Below are 19,387 nucleotides of genomic sequence, written 5' to 3' on the forward strand. Positions count from 1 at the left end.
TTTTTGGTCTGTTGAAGCTGTTAGCTTTTGGGTTTTTAACTCCATTTTTCTCTGGATCAGTATCCTGAACCACTCCCATTGACCTGACTCCCTGCGTGACCCTTCACCTGCCCAGTATCTATGTGGTTTTGAAGTGTGTGAAATGAACAGAAAATCCAGGCTAATCTAATGGTAGAACAGGCGTACCACAGATTCTGGGTCCTTGGTGCTGTTGGAACTTCAGGTCTGCTCCTTCCTTTGGTAAAATAGGTAGAAGTGCCTCGACTTTGTTCCCTCACCCCTCTGCCTCCTACACTGTTCTAATGAAGCTCAACAGAAGCTTAAGGGATGGCACTTAATCTTTTGATTAGACACTGCAGCGTGCTGGATTCAACTTTGAGTTCAATAATTTCAGATCCTAACCACTGCTCCCATTTTTTTTTCAGACAGCGGGTGTTGGTAATAATTCTGCTGTTGCCATTTACAGCTCCTCTAGAACCAGCTTGTGTTTCTTTACTTGTTCCATTACCATCCCTTTTGTAGTTTAATCACTTCTGCATTCTAGCCTATAACCGACCTTCCCTTTTGTTCTTTCCTCCCCTCCATCCCTTTCCCGGTCATAAAACCTGTTGCAACTCTTAACGTTTTCCAGTTCTGACAAAAGCTCATTGATCTGAATTATTAACTCCATTTCTTGCTCCACAGTTGCTACCTGACCTGCTGAGGATTTCCGGCATTTTCTGTTTATAGTTCAGATTTCCAGTGTTTTCCTTTTGTTGGTGGGACCCTGGGTGGGTACCCACGGTTTCAGTGGGTTGAGTGCCAAACATTTCTCTCATTAATTTCCAGCCTTTACCCTACCCACTGAATACAAGCCGACCAAGCAACAAGCTGAAACTAATGAATGGCAAATTTCGGGTATAAGTGCTTCGCAAAGAGTGATTAATACTTTGAGATGTACTTTCAGGTGTAGCAGTGAAATTGTTCAAGATGAATAGTTGAACGCTATGATGGGGAACTGTAGATTTAGGTGGGTTACCTAAGTGGGCAGAATTACCCAAAACTCACTCCTTGAGCAGCGTTGGAGATTAGGAAAATTGAGACCACCCCTCATCCCACCCCTTCAGGATAATGAATATGTGAAACTGATGCCAAAAATAGTAGTCCGTTCCGAATCTTTTGAAAATGACCAGGATTGGTGAGTTAGAGGTGTATTAATAGGTTTGATTAGGGTGAGAGTATAGAGACCTAGAGAGAGATCAAGTCCCTGCATGTACTATGAAAGGGACAACTTGATGGGCTGAATGGCCTTTGCTTGAGCCAAGCATTCTTTTCGTTGTCTTCATATTTATCTTGTGTCAGGAGATGAGTTAGCGGAGGTTAAGCATTTGCCACAGGGAAGAAAAGGTTGTAAAGTGAGTCACCTCGTGATATCTCGAGAACCTTGGAAAGATCTGGAAAGCTCTAGGAACCCAGAGGATCCAAGAAGAAAGGTGGAGGAGAAATAGGATCATGGAAAAGGTGTAAAACTTTCTTTCTTTTTAAATGTGCTTCAGTGTACAGTGCCATGAAGTGCATAAAGACATTGCCTTGTTGCTGTGACTTGTCCTACACTTCCTTCCCATTGCTAGCCCTGCTGTTCACCGGTGGTTAATTATAGAGTAAAAACTTGAGCTGAGTTCTCTCTGAGCTGCCGGATGCCATATGGTGTCGAGGGAGATACGGATAAGGAGGTTTAAAAAGTGCAACGCTACAAATAGAAATGGTATGGACTGTTATGACCAGGTGAGCAAGGTGTGTAGGTGGTCTCTTGCTGTCCTCACCTGGTCTTATTTTAACAGGGTTTAATTTTAAACACATTGTGTGCCTCAGTCTTGGCAGGTGGGGGTTTGCCTGACACCTCCACACCAAGGGGAATGAAATGCGATTTGAAGAAAATGGCGCATATCATTACAGAGTTTGAGAAAAATATAAGATACAGAAAGAAAACCATGCATTTCTTTCATTCATTTTCATTCATTCACCAATCTTGAAGCTCATTAAAAATGGTCTGTTCTGGGGGGGCCATGGCTGCTTAAATTGCCCCCTTTTTTTTTTCCTCCAGGAGAGTTAGTGGGGTGGGGGTGGGGGGTGCAGGTCTATCCTGAACTCCCTAATTCATGCAAAGACTTTTGGCTTCAGGGGATGGTGGTTCCCTTTTTCTCTGACTGTGGGGGAGGAGCCTCTGTTACTTTCTCCTTTATTCTCTGGGACACTCCTACCTGCAGGTATTTGTGCAGACTTAACTGCATTTTCCGATGACCTTTTGACTAGGTGAGGCGTCGCCCTTACAGTTTCTCTGCGCCCTAGAGGTGTCTCTTTGTCTCTGCAGGTTCCTGTAAATGCTGTTAGCAACTCTGGTGGGGTGCTTCTAGAGTCTGCATTTACATAGGAGGATGTGGGGTCTAGCTTTTCACATTTTTCGGGGCTGGTTAACCGGGCGGTAGGAGTTTTCATCCGGGATTCTTCCTGGACTTCCTTTAACCTGCCCTCTTGGTCACTTTTTCCCCTTCCCTGTCTAACCTTTTGCCAGCCATGTGCTTGCCTGTCCCCGTTTGTTGTCAGCGGGGTCCCTTACAGTTCACCAGCCCTCTGCTGGAGGATCCTCCTAACACCGATACAGGACTTGGGAGAGCAGGTTTCACTGTAGGTTGGGGTTTCCCCTCAACCTGGCACATGTGGCAACTCCTGCAGTACTCCACCACATTCTTGTGGAGTTCTGGCCAGTCTTTTGTATACTGGCATGAACAGCCACTGTAGTCTCGTGGGCCCTTCTTAATATTTCTCCCCGGTACCTCTGTGGCGCCACTAACTGGTGAACCACTGTCCACTCCTTGCCCTCAGATCTGTGAGGAGAACTCCATTTCCTCATCAGTACCTCATTCTTTAAATAGTAGCAATCAGGGACTCCCTCTGCTTCACTTTCAGACTGGGCAGCCTGTGCTCACCCTCTCAACACTGGGTCAGCTCTCTGAGCCTCAGCTGGGGAATGTCCATTTAGTTCATTCCCTGGGTCTCCTAACTTTCCAAAGAACGTCTCGGACAGACAGACCTCATGGTCATCTGCCTGCAGTGCTAATTCAGCCTCCTCTGGGGGAGCTGGTTTGTTCATGGCCTGATCCACTACACATTCAGGGAAACTGCAGGGGTCTGTCTCCTGCCACTGCCCTGTCTCTTTGACCATCTGCGTTCTTTTTTTCACTACTGGGGGGGTGCGACCACCTTCACCCCTGCCAGATCATTACCTAGGAGCAGGTCAACCCCGTCCACAGGCAAACTAGGGTCAATCCCTACAGTCACCAGTCCCGAAACTCCAGGTGTACCCAGTGTACAGGTACAGGCATACACTACCCTCCAATACCATTCACCACTGTTTTGGTGTTCACTGCACTCTCTGAGGGAAAGGTCAGGTCTTTTCCCAGTAAAAGGGATCTAGTGGCCACTGTGTCCCTGAGAATTACTATGGGCTTGCCTGTCCCACTTGAGGGGTATGGAGTTACTTTCCGTTCAGACACAAACCCCTGATAACCTTCAGGAATCCTATTAACTTTTCCTGCACTGGCTGTAGTAAGCTTCCTGGCTTGCACCCTTACTGCAGTCAAAGCCACAGCCCGTTCCATGTTTTCCATCAGACTTCACTAAGTGGGTGTGCCCTGATTAATCCGACCAGTTTCCCCTTTAATTTCAAGCAGTCAGCTTTTAAATACCCTGCCTTGTTAAAATGGAAGCACACAGGTCTCCGGGTCTCACTTTTGCTCACAGCACCTTCCTTTTTGGCTGGAGGAGGACCCCCTGTGTCTCCTGCTTTTCTTTCTTTCTTTTCCAGGACTGCTTGGGTGGAGATCACCTTCCCACCCTTTGCCCTTTTCGGTTTTGTGGGGATGATCAGGAAAGGTTCTCCCCTGGGAAACCGACTTATGGATTACAGAAAATTCACCTGCCAGAATGGCTGCTTGCCAGGCTCCCTAAACCCACTGCTCCTCTACATGGGTTTTTATTGAGAATGGGAGAGAGTTTTTAAATTCTTCTGACAGGATTACTTCTTTGAAAGTCTCATAGCTGAGCTGGATTTTTAAAGCCCTCAGCCACTGGTCAAAATCCAGCTGCTTGCATCTTTCAAACTCCAGATAAGTTTGATTAGCTTGTTTTTTGAGGGTTCTAAATTTTTGGTGATAGGCTTCGGGTACTAATTCATATGCCCCCAGGATAGCATTTTTGGTCAGTTCATAATTAGATGAACTCTCATCTGGCAACAAGGAATAAATCTCATGGGCTTTTCCGGTTAGCTTGCTTTGTAGTAAAAGAGACCAGGTCTCAGCTGGCCATTTTAGCTGCCTTGCCAGTTTCTCAAAAGACACGAAAAATGCTTGCACGTCTTCCTTGTTGAATTTTGGAATCAATTGGGCGAGTTTTAGCAATCTTGTACCCAAGCCTGAATTCTACTCCTCCATATTGGCCATACTTTCACTCTGGTTACTCTGTCGCCCCCTAGCTAACTCAAGCCTCCGTAAATCGTGTTCTTCGCATTCCTTTTGGAATATTCTTTCTTTCTTTCTCTTTTCTCTCTCTTTCTCTTTTCTCTCTCTCTCTCTCTCTCTCTCTCTCTCTCTCTCTCTCTCTCTCTCTCTCTCTCTCTCTCTCTCTCTCTCTCTCTCTCTCTCTCTTTTCCTCTTACTTGTTTGCTTTGTTTTTAGTTTTAGAGATACAGCACTGAAACAGGCCCTTCGGCCCACCGAGTCTGTGCTGACCATCAACCACCCATTTATACTAATCTTACACTAATCCCATATTCCTACCACATTCCCACCTGTCCCTATATATTTCCCTACCACCTACCTATACTAGGGGCAATTTATAATGGCCAATTTACCTACCAACCTGCAAGTCTTTGGCTTGTGGGAAGAAACCGGAGCACCCGGAGGAAACCCACGCAGACACGGGGAGAACTTGCAAACTCCACACAGGCAGTACCCAGAATTGAACCCGGGTCGCTGGAGCTGTGAGGCTGCGGTGCTAACCACTGCGCCACTGTTCTGCCTTCTAACTATCTTCTATCTTTTGCTAACAGTACCCTGTCTGGGTCTGCTTTGTCAGATTCAAGAGAAAAATGGTTGGCCACTAGTCTTAGGAGTTCAGACTTCCTAGCCTTGCCACGTACAGTGATCCCACACTGCTCAGCCATTTTCCTCAACTCCTCCAGAGACAGTGCTTTTAACTGATCCCAAGTTACTTCACCCTGTCTTGGAGAGCCATTAGCTTCAGTTGCAGACATGTTAGTATACAATCACACACAACCACAAGAAAACCTGTGATAATTTGTTGTTTTTGATTGGGAACAATTTGACTTCCGACTTCAATTTTCACTCGTTTGTCTGTGGGTAACAATCCGGACGCTAGCACCCCAATTTTTGTTACGACCAGGTGAGCAAGGTGTCTAGGTGGTCTCTTGCTGTCCTCACCTGGTCTAATTTTAACAGGGTTTAATTTTAAACACAATTTTAAGTTTTAATGTTCATGTGGCGAAATAACGTGCGCCTCGGTCTTGGCAGGTGGGGATTTGCCTAATAGGACGGTGGGTGAAGGAATGAAGAAACCATTCATATTGTGCCTTGAACATAGCACAAAGTCCCAAGGCACTATACAGGAGCTCCAGCAGACAGAAATTGGCACTGAGCCAAAGAAGCTAACACTAGAATAAGTGACCAAATGGTTGGTCAAAGACGTAGGTTTTAGGCAGTGTCATAAGGGAGAAAGGAGAGGCAGAGGGGCTTCGGGAGGGAATTCCGGAGCTTGGGGCTGAGACTGCTGAAGGCATGGGTGCCAGTAATGCGCAAGAGATTGGAATTCAAGGAGTGCGGAGATCTTGGAGAGTTGTGGGGCGAAAGGAGGTTATGGAGATGGGGAGGGGCGATGCCATGGAGGGAGTTAAACATGAAGAGAAGCAAAGGGAGGAAAACCAGGAGAAGTCCCAAAACAAGACTAGAAAATCAGTGTCTAGCACCGTATCTGTTCGAAGAGAGGATGCCATTGAATTCCCCTCTCTAGTCAAGTTTGAAGAAGCCAATATAGGCACACCAGATTGTTTGTTTAAATCTTGGCTCCACTGTAATACTGACAATGATCTGATTTATAGTACCATTTCTTTCCAGGCAGATTTTGAAATGGCTCCAGATGAGAAGAGACGAGATAACGGGCTCCAGCTTTTAGAGACCTATTTCAACAATGGGGTATGTTCTTCTGTAGCTTTTCCACAATTTTGAATTAATTCTTTTTTTTTATGCGCAGTTGTGGTGAAATTCCATTTGTGAAATTTTCTAATCTTACGGGATTTAAAAATGCATTCTAAAATTGGATAAATTGTTTTCTATCTTCCTTTTCTTGCCAGATTTCCTTTCAGTTGCACCTCTTTCTCTCTACCCCCTCCCCCACCTCCTCCACCCCCCCCCCCCCCCCCCACCGCCTTCCTGTCTCCCCATTCAACCTTTTCCAGAGGTGATAAATAAAAATACATTTTTGCAAGTGTGTGATCCTCCTGTTATTTACTCAAGTGGGCAGTGTTAATACGAACCTCAATTCTCAATGGATCCTCAGTTGTTAAATGTGGGGGAGGGAGGGGGGAGAGTGGAATTGGTGCTGCATATGTCTTAACTCCATGTTTGTAGGCGAATGTCCAACAGGAGTCGTTGGATGGTAATTAGAATGTTTCATTCACTTTGCAATCCCTAGATAAAGGGATGGAGACTGTTATTGCCTTTAGGGACCAGAACTTGGTTGGCTTTTATCAATCAAACTTAGGAGGCAGATGTCTAGCTCTTCTATTATCTTCAAACAGGATTAAGGATAATCCCAAGGCTTTTTATACGTATATAAATCATAACAATATTAGGCAGGAGCTGAAGAAGTTAGATTGGGGGCGGCTTTTTGAGGGTAAATCAACATCTGGCATGTGGGAGTCTTTCAAATGTCAGTTGATTAGAATCCAGGACCAGCATGTTTCTGTGAGGAAGAAGGATAAGTTTGGCAAGTTTCGGGAACCTTGGATAACGCGGGATATTGTGAGCCTAGTCAAAAAGAAAAAGGAAGCATTCGTAAGGGCTGGAAGGCTAGGAACAGACTAAGCCCTTGAGGAATATAAAGACAGTAGGAAGGAACTTAAGCAAGGAGTCAGGAAGGCTAACAGGGGTCATGAAAAATCATTGGCAAACAGGATTAAGGATGATCCCAAGGCTTTTTATACGTATATAAAGAGCAAGAGGGTAACCAGGGGAAGGGTTGGCCCACTCAAGGACAGAGAAGGGAATCTATGTGTGGAGCCAGAGGAAATGAGTGAGGTACTAAATGAGTACTTTGAATCAGTATTCACCAAACAGAAGGACTTGGTGGATGATGAGCCAAGGGAAGGGAGTGTAAATAGTCTCAGTCATCTCGTTATCAAAAAGGAGGAGGTGTTGGATGTCTTGCAAAGCATTAAGGTAGATGTCCCCAGGGCCTGACGGGATCTACCCCAGAATACTGAGGGAGGCAAGGGAAGAAATTGCTGGGGCCTTGACAGAAATCTTTGCATCCTCATTGGCTACAGGTGAGGTCCCAGAGGACTGGAGAATAGCCAATGTTGTTCCTTTGTTTAAGAAGGGTAGCAAGGATAATCCAGGAAATTATAGGCCGGTGAGCCTTACGTCAATGGTAGGGAAATTATTAGAGAGGATTCTTCGGGACAGGATTTACTCCCATTTGGAAACAAATGGACTTATTAGCGAGAGACAGCATGGTTTTGTGAAGGGGAGGTAGTGTCTCACTAATTTGAGTTTTTTGAGTAAGTGACAAAGATGATTGATGAAGGAAGGGCAGTGGATGTTATCTATATGGACTTCAGTAAAGCCTTTGACAAGTTCCCTCATGGCAGACTGATACAAAAGGTGAAGCCACACGGGATAAGAGGGGAGCTGGCAAGATGGATACAGAACTGGCTCGGTCATAGAAGACAGAGGGTAGCAGTGGAAGGGTGCTTTTCTGAATGGAGGGATGTGACTAGTGGTGTTCCGCAGGGATCAGTGCGGGGACCTTTGCTGTTTGTAGTATATATAAATGATTTTGAGGAAACTGTAGCTGGTCTGACTAGTAAGTTTGCGGACGACACAAAGGTTGATGGAGTTGCGGACAGTGATGAGATTGTCAGAGGATACAGCAGGATATAGATCGGTTGGAGACTTGGGCGGAGAAATGGCAGATGGAGTTTAATCCGGACAAATGTGAGGTAATGCATTTTGGAAGGTCTAATGCAGGTGGGAGGTATATAGTAAATGGCAGAACCCTTAGGTGTATTGACAGGCAGAGAGATCTGGGCGTACAGGTCCACAGGTCACTGAAAGTGGCAACGCAGGTGGATAAGGTAGTCAAGAAGGAATACGGCATGCTTGCCTTCATCGGTCGGGGCATAGAGTGTAAAAATTGGCAAATCATGCTGTAGCTGTACAGAACTTTAGTTAGGCCACACTTAGAATATTGTGTGCCACACTACCAGAAGGACGTGGAAGCTTTGGAGAGGGTACAGAAGAGGTTTACCAGGATGTTGCCTGGTCTGGAGGGCATTAGCGATGAGGAGAGGTTGGATAAACTCGGATTGTTTTCACTGGAACAACGGAGGTGGAGGGGCGACATGACAGAGGTTTACAAAGTTATAAGCGGCGTGGACAGAGTGGATAGTCAGAAGCTTTTTCCCAGGGTGGAAGAGCCAGTTACTAGGGAACATAGGTTTAAGGTGAGAGGGGCAAAGTTTAGAGGGGATGTGTGAGGCAAGTTCTTTACACAGAGGGTGGTGAGTGCCTGGAACTTGTTGCCAGGGGAGGTGGTGGAAGCAGGTACCATAGAGACGTTTAAGAGGCATCTTGACAAATACATGAATAGGATGGGAATCGAGAGATACGGACCCCGGAAGTGCAGAAAGTTTTAGTTTAGGCAGGCATCAAGGTCGGCGCAGGCTTGGAGGGCCGTATGGCCTGTTCCTGTGCTGTACTGTTCTTTGTTCAAAATGCTAATTCTTTCACATGCAGTAATGCCAACCAGGTGCTGCAATGCCCTCAGCATCTCCGATCATATCGCTCTGATACCTTCTCCCAACCTTCATTTCAAACACGAGGCCCTAGTTCTACACCAGCTATTCCATCCAGATTCAGCACCGTAGTACATCTTTATATCGTCCAGCGCTTGTCGGCGTTGTCAATGGCTCCCTTTCCTGAGCATCTGTTCTTCCAGCCTTCAACAGTGCTGTCACTACCCCTCCAATCTCAACCCGTCCTCTGCAATTACCGATATCTACATATTTTAGTTTAGGCAGGCATCAAGATCGGCGCAGGCTTGGAGGGCCGAATGGCCTGTTCCTGTGCTTTACTGCTCTTCTTTGTTCTGAAAGTAGCTTTAGCTGTTCAAAAAACAGAAATAAATTGTCCTTCTTTGTATTTTTTTCACTAATATAAATATAGGAAACTAAAATTTTTTGAGGTTTTTGTGTGTTCCGTGTTTTAATATTTAGTACCTTGGTGTCAGTTCGCAATTGTTGGTGCAGATGTTAGAAAGATAGGAAGAGAAGGAGGCATTTCAAACCCCCTCGGCTGTTTCGCCATTCAGTGAGATCATTACTGATCTGCAACCTAACTCCATATACCTGCCTTTGCCCCATATCCCCTGGTAGCTTTGGTTAACACAAATCTATCACTCTCCGTTTTAAAATTAACAATTGATCCAGCATCAATTTCTGTTTGCGAAGAGAGTTTCAAACTTCTCCCACCCTTTGCGTGAATAAGTGTTTCCTAATTTCACTCCTGAAAGGTCTAATTTTTGACTATGCCCCATCGTTCCCAACTAGTGGAAATAGTTTTTCCCAATCTGTTCCCCTTAATATCTTAAAAACTATGATCAAATCACCCCTTAACCTGCTAAATTCCAGAGAGTCCAGCCCTAGTTTGTTTAATCCCCTTGAAGTCTAGGTATAATTCTGGTAAATCTCTGCATGCATTCCCTCCAAGGCCAATATATCCTGGTGATGGTTGTGGATGCTCCATCGTTGAATACAGTTGAAGGCTGGGATAGACAGATTTTTGGAGTTTTGGGGAATCGAGGGGTATGGCGAGTGGGCAGGAAAGTTGAATTGAATCTGAAGATCGGCTATGATAGTTGTGAATGGCGGAGCAGGTTCGATGAGCCACATGGTCTACTCCTAGTCCAGTTTCTTGTGTTCATGTATAGGTGGTTTGTAAAGAACAGACAACCTAGGGTAACTGTGGTGGTGCCGCATGTTACATGATAGGAATCGAGCAATGGTGTCAAATGCACAAAGGCTTTCGCCACTTAACCTTTTGATGGATAAAAGACCATACATTTCTATGGTGCCTTTCACCACCTTAAGATGTCCCAAAGCACTTTTTAGCCTATGAAGTTCTATTTGAAGTACCACACTGTTGCAATATAGGAAACAAGTTGGGCAATTTTCGCACAAGATCCCACAAATAGCGGTGAGGTAACTGAACAGATCTTCTGTTTTAGTGATGTTGTGTGAAGGATATATATCAGCCACAACACTGGGGAGAACTCCTTGTTGTTCAAAATCGTGGTGTGGGCTCTTTAGCATCCACCTGAGAGGGCAGATGGCACCTCCAAAAGATAGCACCTCTGACAGTGCAACACTTCCTCAGTACTGCACTGGAGTGTCAGCCCAGATTGCATGCTCAAGTCTCTGAACCCACAACTTTCTGACTTCATTACCCACTGAGCTACAGTAGAATTAATTAAAACTTTCCTTGTAGAATAGGTAACAGAAGGCACTAAGCTTTTTTTAGGTGATGGCTGGCTCTGATTGGTGATGTGTGGGAAGCGGTTTTCCTGGCTATGTTAATCAGGATGAACCGTTGACAGTTAGCTGAAACAAATGGTTGCGTAGATCAGACAGACCAGGTTAACTATGGAGGTTGGTGGTACCTCGTCAGGATCGATTAGTTCTACTCTTGGTTTTACCCAGTGTTGAGGCACTATAGCATAGGCAGGGAGAAAGTCTGAGAGCATTTTTTAAAAAATTTGTTCACAGGATGTGGATGTCACTGGCAAGGTCCAGCATTTATTGCCCATCCCTAATTGCCCTTGAGAGCAAACATACGAACTTACGAAATAGGAGCAGGAGAAACATAGAAAATAGGAGCAGGAGTAGGCCATTCGGCTCCTGAAGCCGGCTCCACCATTTGATAAAATCATGTCTGATCTGATTGTGGCCCCAACCCGATTTTCCTGTCTACCCCCGATATCCTTTGACTCCCTTATCAATCAAGAATCTATCTAACTCAGCCTTCAAAATATTCAATGACCCTGCCTCCACTGCTCTCCAAGTGAGAGAATTCCACGGCCGAACAACCCTCAGAGAAAAAATGCATCTTGTAGATGGTACGCACTGCTGCCACTGTGCGTCAGTGGTGAAGGGAGTGAATGTTGAAGGTGGTAGATGGGGTGCTGATCAAGCGGGCTGCTTTGTCCTGGATGTGTCGAGCTTCTTGAGTGTTGTTGGAGCTAAACCCATCCAGGCAAATGGAGAGTATTCCATCACACTCCTGACTTGTGCTTTGTAGATGGTGGACAGGCTTTGGGGAGTCAGGAGGTGAGTTACTCGCTGTAGGATTCTTAGCCTCTGATGGCTACTCCAGTTCAGTTTCTTGTCAATGGTAACCCCCAGGATGTTGATAGTGGGGGATTCAGCACAGGTAATGCCATTGAATGTCGAAGGGAGATGGTTAGATTCTCTCTTGTTTGAGATGGAAATTGCCCGGCACTTGTGTGGCACGAATGTTACTTGTCACTTATCAGCCCAAGCCTGTCCAGGTCTTTATGATGGAGGGAAGGTCATTGAAGCAGCTGAAGATGGTTGGGCCTAGGACACTACCCTGAGGAACTCCTGCAGTGATGTCCTGGGCTTGAGATAATTGACCTCCAACAACCACAGCCATCTTCCTTTGTTCTAGGTATGACTCCAACCAGCGGAGATTTTTTTTCCCCCTGATTTCTATTGACACCAGTTTTGCTACGGCTCCTTGATGCCATACTTGGTTAAATGCTACCTTGATGTCAAGGGCAGTCACACTCACCTCACCTCTGGAGTTCAGCACTTTTGTCCATGTTTGAGCCAGGGCTGTAATGAGGTCAGGAGCTGAGTGGCCCTGGCGGAACCCAAACTGAGCTTCAGTGAGCTCAGTGAGTTATTGCTGAGTAAGTGCCACTTGATAGCACTGTCGATGACCCCTTCCATCACTTTGCTGAAATTAGTTAAACATGATTTCTCTTCCACAAAACTATGTTGACTCTGCCTAATTACGTTGAATTTTTCTAAGTGCCCTGCTATAACGTCTTTAATAATAGCTTCTAACATTTTCCTTATGACAGATGTTAAGCTAACTGGCCTGTAGTTTCCTGCTTTCTGTCTCCCTTTTTTGAGTAAAGGAGTTACACTGGCTATTTTTCAATTTATTGGAACATAAGAACTAGGAGCAGGAGTAGCCAATTCAGCCCCTCGAGCCTGCTTCGCCATTCAATACGATGATGGCTGATTGCATCTTGGCCTCAACTCCACTTTGCTGCCCGTTCTCCATAACCCTTCAACACATTTCTAATTAAAAATCTGTCTATCTCCTCAAATTTACCCAATGTCCCGGCATCCACCGCACTGTGGGGTAGTGAATTCCACAGATTCATGACCCTTTTGAGAGAAGTATTTCTCCTCATCTCTGTTTTAAATCTGCAACCCCTTATCCTAAAACTATGACCTTTCGTTCTAGTTTTCCCACAGGAGGAAACATCCTCTCTACGGTCTACTTTGTCAATCCCCTTAATCATCTTAGAGATGATTAATCAATAGAGAATTCTGGAAAATTAAAACCAACGCATCAACTGTCTCACTCGCTACTTCCTTTAAGACCCTAAGGTGAAGTCCATCAGGACCCGGGCACTTGTCAGCCCGCAGCTCCATCAATTTGCTCAGTACCACTTCCCTGGTGATTGTAATTTTCTTGAGTTCCTCCTTCACTTCCATTTCCTGATTTGTAGCTATTTCTGGGATGTTACTTGTATCCTCTATAGTGAAGACGGATGCAAAATTCCTGTTTAATTCATCTGCCATCTCCTTATTTTCCATTATTAATTTTCCAGACTCACTTTCTATAGGTCCAATGCTCACTTTACTCACTTTTTAAAAATATCTAAAGAAACTCTTACTGTCAATTTATTTCTAGCCGACTTTCTCTCGTACTCTAATTTTTCTCTCCTTATTAATCTTTTAGTCATTCTTTGCTGTTTTTTATATTCTGTCCAATCTTCTGACCTGCCTCCCATCTTTGCGCAATTATATGCTTTTTCTTGAAGTTTGATACTATCTTTAACTTTTTTAGTTAACCACAGATGGAATTTTTTTCTCTCGTTGAAATGTATGTATTCTGTGTATTCTGAAATATCCCCTTAAATGTCTGCCACTGTATATCTATTGACTTATTCCTTAACCCAATTTGCCAATTCACTTTTGCTAGCTCTGCTTTCATGCCTTCATAATTGCCCTTATTTAAGTTCAAAATACTAGTCTTGGACCCACTCTTCTCTCCCTCAAACTGAATGCAAAATGCAATCATTTAATGATCGCTGCTGCCTAGGGGCGCCTTAACTGAGGTCATTAATTAATCCTATCTGGTTGCAGTTGTTGTAATCTCCTCCAGCCCCACAACCTTCCAAGATCTCAGTGCTGCTCCAATCTTGCACTCTTGCGCATCCCTGATTTAATTCGGTCCACCATTGGTAGATGTTCCTTCAGCTGCCTGGGCCCTAAGCTCTGGAATTCACCTCCTAAACCTTTTTAACCTCTCTCTTTTCCCCCCCGCCCCTCTTCACGATGCTCCTTAACACCTACCTATTTCACCGATATTTGTCCTAATATCTCCTTATGTGGCTTGGTGTCAAATTTTGTTTGATAATGCTCCTCTGTGAGGCATCTTGGGATGTTTTACTATGTTAAAGGCGCTATATAAATACAAGTTATTGTTGTTGAGTAATTATCCATGTAATGCTGGTGTTTGTGTTTGCAGTCAGTGGCCCATTTACCTGGAGTGCCTGTCGAAGCAGTGAAGCAGTGTAAGGAGAAACTGGAGCAGAATCCTTGCAAGGAAATCTTTACCGAGTGCGTGAAGTAAGTCGCGGTTCTCCATAATTGATTAACTGATTGGGAATTTTGTATGTATGAAAAGAAAATTAATGGCAGTCATGGTAGCAATGACATACAGGGAACCCCATGCCCCAGAAACTTTGAGCGCTTTGCAAGAAGGGGAAAGGAGGGCATCTTAGTATGGTGAGTGAAGAAACACTGTGCGCAGTCTCAACTGGAAATGCTGGACGTGCACAGCAGGCCAAGCAGCTGCTGTAAAGGATAGACGGGTCAGAGCATTTAGTACAGGCCCTTTACCCGAACTGAAAAAAGAAGGCAAGAGGAGATTGTTTATAGAGTGGATCCCCGAAGACCAGAGGAGGAGATGAGAATTATTTTTAAGAAGCAAGTTATTGTGATCTGGAATGCACTGACTGAAAAGGGCGGTGGAAGCAGATTCAATAGTAACTTGCAAAAGGGAATCTGGTAGATACTTGAATGGGAGAAAATTGCATGGTTAAAGGGAAAGAACAGCAGTCCTGGGACTAACCGGACAGCTCTTTGAAAGAGCTGACACAAGTGCAGTGGGCTGAATGGCCTCCTTTGCTGAATGATTCTATGATGAAAAGTGGGTGGCAAAGCTAAGCTCAAAAGTGCATTATTGCCAACTAGTGATGCCAAAAAGTAATGATTGTAGTGGGACTTGAGTCCACAACCTTCTGACACCTTCACAACTAACTTCTAAATGCACCAAAGTTTCTATGATTTCAATTCTTGATGTATTAGTTGGATGTTATGTAGCTTGGAGTACCTTTGGCGAAGGCGGGGAAAGGAAAGGCTAAGTGATTGAAAATATTGCCATGCTGGCATTGAAACCTTGTATGAGTAACATGTGGTCGAACCATTCTCTCTATTGGCGGAAGTTTAGTTTACGGATGTTCAGAGTGGGTTTCTGAGAGGCGTTGGGGTAATTTTATGCACTATTGCTTTCCGTAAGGACTAGTGTTCCCTCTAAGCTGCGTGGGAGCGTGGCTGCCCAGCAGTCGGGAATGTGCCGCATGGGGAACAAACAGGCCACGCGCAAGCAATGTTCCCTTTTAAGATGTGCGCATGCACGGCCATGTGTCGATCTTAACGGGGCCGCGCACAGCAAGCAGAAGTTAGAGGGAATGTTGGTAAGGACTGTTGCTCGGCAATGCCCGAAGAGTGCAAAGCCCACAATGGAACAAACTGGGTTGGCCTTCAGCTACGCAGTTGTGTTTATTTTCAGTCACCCTCGTGAGTTTGACAGTTACAGGAATCCTCGCTTGTTAACTTTGCACCTTGCGTTCAGTTCCAGCTCATTTGGTCTGAAGTAGCCTAGCTGGGAATGAAGGTTTGCAGATCACACACTCGCTTTGGGCTCTGATGGGTTTAGTGGGGGGGTGGGGGAGAGAAATGTCCAATTGTGGTCCAGCAGCATTGCAGAATGATGCAGCTTAGGAGGAGTACATTTGGCCTGTTGTGCCTGTGCCAGCTCTTTGAACGAGCTATCCAATTAGTCCCACACACTTGCTCTTTCCCCATAGCCCTGCTATCTTTCTCCTTTGTCCATTTTGCCTTTTGAAAGTTTTTCTTGCGGTGCATTCCAGATCGTAACAGCATGGTGTGTAAAACGTTGTTGGCTCCTTAGTTCTTTCGCCAGTTTCCTTAAACTGGTGTTCTTCAGTTACAGACTCTTCTGTCATTAGAAACAGTCTTTCCTTTAATTACTCCATCAAAAGGGTGGTGCAGTGGTTAGCACCGCAGCCTCACAGCTCCAGTGACCCGGGTTCGATTCTGGGTACTGTCTGTGCGGAGTTTGCAAGTTCTCCCTGTGACCGCGTGGGTTTCCGCCGGGTGCTCCGGTTTCCTCCCACAGCCAAAGACTTGCAGGTAAATTGGCCATTGTAAATTGCCCCTAGTATAGGTAGGAGAATGGTGGGGATGTGGTAGGGAATAAGGGATTAATGTAGGATTAGTATAAAATGGGTGGTTGTTGGTCGGCACAGACTCAGTGGGCCGAAGGGCCTGTTTCAGTGCTGTATCTCTCTATGACTCTAAAACCCCTCAAAATCTTGAACCCTGCAATTAAATCGCCCCTCAACCTTCTCTCTTCCCCTCAGAGCAGTCTCAACATCTCTTGTCTTGCCACATAACTGAAGTTCCAGGAAGATGGATTAAATTTCATAACTAAAATCTAAGCAATAACTGGACACTATCTTTACCTGTGTTGCCTCCAACGATTTTCACAATTTGTTTGATTTGTGGAGGGGGTTGAGTTTCACCTTTTGGAGCAATCTCTTTGAGATGGAGGTTGGGGTAGGGTGGGGTGGGGTGAGTGAGTGTGAGGGACATAAGCTGTGAGCACTGGTGATCCCATGGGTCAGACGGGTACTCCAGATTACACCTCAGGTCTGTAAGAGAGAAAACAGCAGAGCTGCAATCCTGCACTGGAGCACTGGCTTCTGCCAGCTACCGATCATAGCCCTGTCAGTTTGGTTCCATTCCTTAGGGAAACGCAAGTACTTTTGATGTTTTTCCAACCCCATCCCCCCACCCTTCTCTCTGGAGGGGGAGGTGAATTATGGAAAGAATATGCCAATGGGACTGTGCTGAAGGGAACTTAACTTTGTTTTTCTTGAACCTGCTCCTGCATGTTTGCTGCGAAGGAGATCTGGAAGAGTTTCCATTATTGTAATGTTTTGAATCTCTCTCATCAGGGGATTGGAGAGAAGGCTGTACGTAATAAATGTTTCAAAAAGGATGAGAAGAGGAGTGAGGAGGGTGATGATGCTGTACATAACTGGAGGGTAGAGTTTGTGTGTTGTAAGCCACATAAGGAAAGCTGGTAACTCTGATGTAGGAGAAAATAATCTTGTATGATAGGGGGCGAGGGGTTACTATCCTGTACAGTGGATTATCCTGTAAATTGGGTTATTCTGTACTGTAAGCATGGAGGGCATGATAATCCTGTAAATCTGTGGGAGAGGGTAAGCCTGCATGCGATGAATGGCAATGGGGGGGAGAAAATAGGAGGGAGCTGCATTGGGACATCTCCCTAATGCATTCTTCCCTGTTGGTCTTTCCCAGGGGCGGACTGAGAATCGGGTCGACTGCCCGCTCCACAGAAGTGGGCAGCCAACGTACTATTAAGGTCCCACTTAGGGGCAATTTTATGCCGAAGGCTGTATCGAGAGGCTCAAACAAGGCGGCCTCCTGGCAGCAGGCCAAGGGGCCGTTGGAGCATGAGGCTTCATGCCTCAATGCTATCCTCTGCAGCCTTGTCTGAGGGTGGTCCAGTGGAGAGATTTGCCCTCCAACTCGATGGGTCATACCGGCTTCGGGCCTCTTCCTTTTATAACTCCAGTGCAGGCGGCTGAAGGCACTTCCCAGCTGAGGCACCCGCACAAAGGAACATAGGAGCAGGAGAAGGCCATCCAACTCATCAAACCTGCTCTGCCATTCAGTTAGATCATGGCTGATCGTCTACCGCAGTGCCACTTTCCTGCGCTATTCCCATATCCCTGGATGTCATTAGCATTCAGATGTTCAATGATTTCTGTCTTGGAAGCTCAATGATTGAGTTTCCACAGCCCTCTGGGGTAGAGAATTCCAAAGATTCACCTCCTCTGAGTGAAGAAATTCCTCATCTCAGTGTTAAATGGCCTACCCCTTATTCTGAGACTGTCTGCTAGTTCTGGACTCAACATCCACCCTGTCACGCCCTGTAAGAATTTTGTAAGTTTCAATGAGATCGCCTCTCATTCTTTGAAAGTCTACATAATGCGGGCCCAGTTTCCTCAATTTGTCTTCATCAGGCATCCCAGGGATTAGTCTGGTGAACCTCCATTGCATTCCCTCTATGGCAAGTATTCATAAAAAAGTAGATGAATTGATGGCCGCAATTTGAAGTAAATAAATATGATCTGGTAGCCATTGTGGCGACATGGCTGCAGGATGACAAGGATTGGGTACTGAATATTGAGGGGTATATGACATTCAAGAAGAATAGGAAGCTAGGTAAAGGTGGAGGGTAGCACTGTTAATCAAGGATGGCATTGGTGCAGTAGTTCAGGAGATCAGGATGTAGAATCAATTTGGGTGGACATGAGGAATAGTAGGGGAAAGAAGTCACTAGTGGGAGTGGTCTACAGGCCCCCTAACAGTAACCACAATGTAGGACAAAGTGTACAAGAAGAAATATTGGGTGCTTGTGATAAAGGGACGGCAATAATCATGGGTGATTTTAATCTACATCTGAACAAAAATCAGATTGGCAGTAGTAACCTGGATGAGGAGTTCATAGAATGCTTTTGAGAGTTTCTTAGAGCAGCACATTCTAGAACCAACCAGAGAGCAGGTTATATTAGACTTGGTATTGTGTATGTGATAGATTAATTAATGACCTCAGTAAAGGCACCTCTAGGTAGCAGTGACCACAATATGATTGAATTTTACATCCCGTTTAAAAGAGAGAAGAGTGGGTCTAAGACTAGTATCAAATTAAATAAGGGCAACTATGTGGACATGAAAGCTGAGCAATCTAAAGTGATCTGGGTTACTAGGCTAGGAGATGGATCACTAGAGAAGCAGTGGCAGACATTTAAGGGGATATTTCAGAATACTCAGAATAAGTATAATCCTAATTCTATGGGGAGGACCCACCATCCGTGGTTTACTAAAGAAGTTAAGGAAAGCAACAAACTTGAGGAAAAAGCATGTAATTGCACAAAGATGAGTGGCAGGTAAGATAATTGGTCAGAATATCAATAACGGCAAAGAAGGACTAAAAAGTTAACCAATTCTGGGTACCGCACTTTAGGAAAGATGTGAGGGCATTGGAGAAAGTACAGAAAAGATTCACGAGAATGGTTCCAGGGATGAGGAATTTCAGTTATGAAGATTGATTGGAGAAGTTAGGACTGTTTTCCTTGGAGAAGAGAAGGCTGAGAGGTGATTTGATGGAGGTATTCAAAATCATGAGGGGTCTAGACAGAGTAGATAGAGAGAAACTGTTGCCACTCGTGAAAGGATTGAGAATGAGAGGGCACAGATTTAAAATATTTGGTAAAAGAAGCAAAATTGACATGAGGAAAAAGTTTGTTATGCAGCGAGTGGTTAAGGTCTGGAATGTGCTGCCTGAGTGTGTGGTGGAGGCAGGTTCAATTGAAGCATTCAAAAGAGAATTAG

At 45.1% G+C, this 19,387-nt stretch overlaps 1 protein-coding gene across 2 annotated transcripts in view; it reads left to right on the plus strand.

The window, feature by feature from the left end:
• LOC137368927 (G protein-coupled receptor kinase 5-like) overlaps nt 1-19,387 on the plus strand; it is a 174,618-nt gene that overhangs the window by 94,198 nt on the left and 61,033 nt on the right. For both annotated transcript variants that reach the window (XM_068029243.1, XM_068029244.1), the window contains 2 exons: nt 6,168-6,245; nt 14,121-14,221. In XM_068029243.1, coding sequence (XP_067885344.1) covers nt 6,168-6,245; nt 14,121-14,221 — 179 coding nt within the window. The remainder of the gene's footprint in view (nt 1-6,167; nt 6,246-14,120; nt 14,222-19,387) is intronic.

Source organism: Heterodontus francisci, chromosome 4 (genome assembly GCF_036365525.1).
Source record: "Heterodontus francisci isolate sHetFra1 chromosome 4, sHetFra1.hap1, whole genome shotgun sequence".
Taxonomy (NCBI): domain Eukaryota; kingdom Metazoa; phylum Chordata; class Chondrichthyes; order Heterodontiformes; family Heterodontidae; genus Heterodontus; species Heterodontus francisci.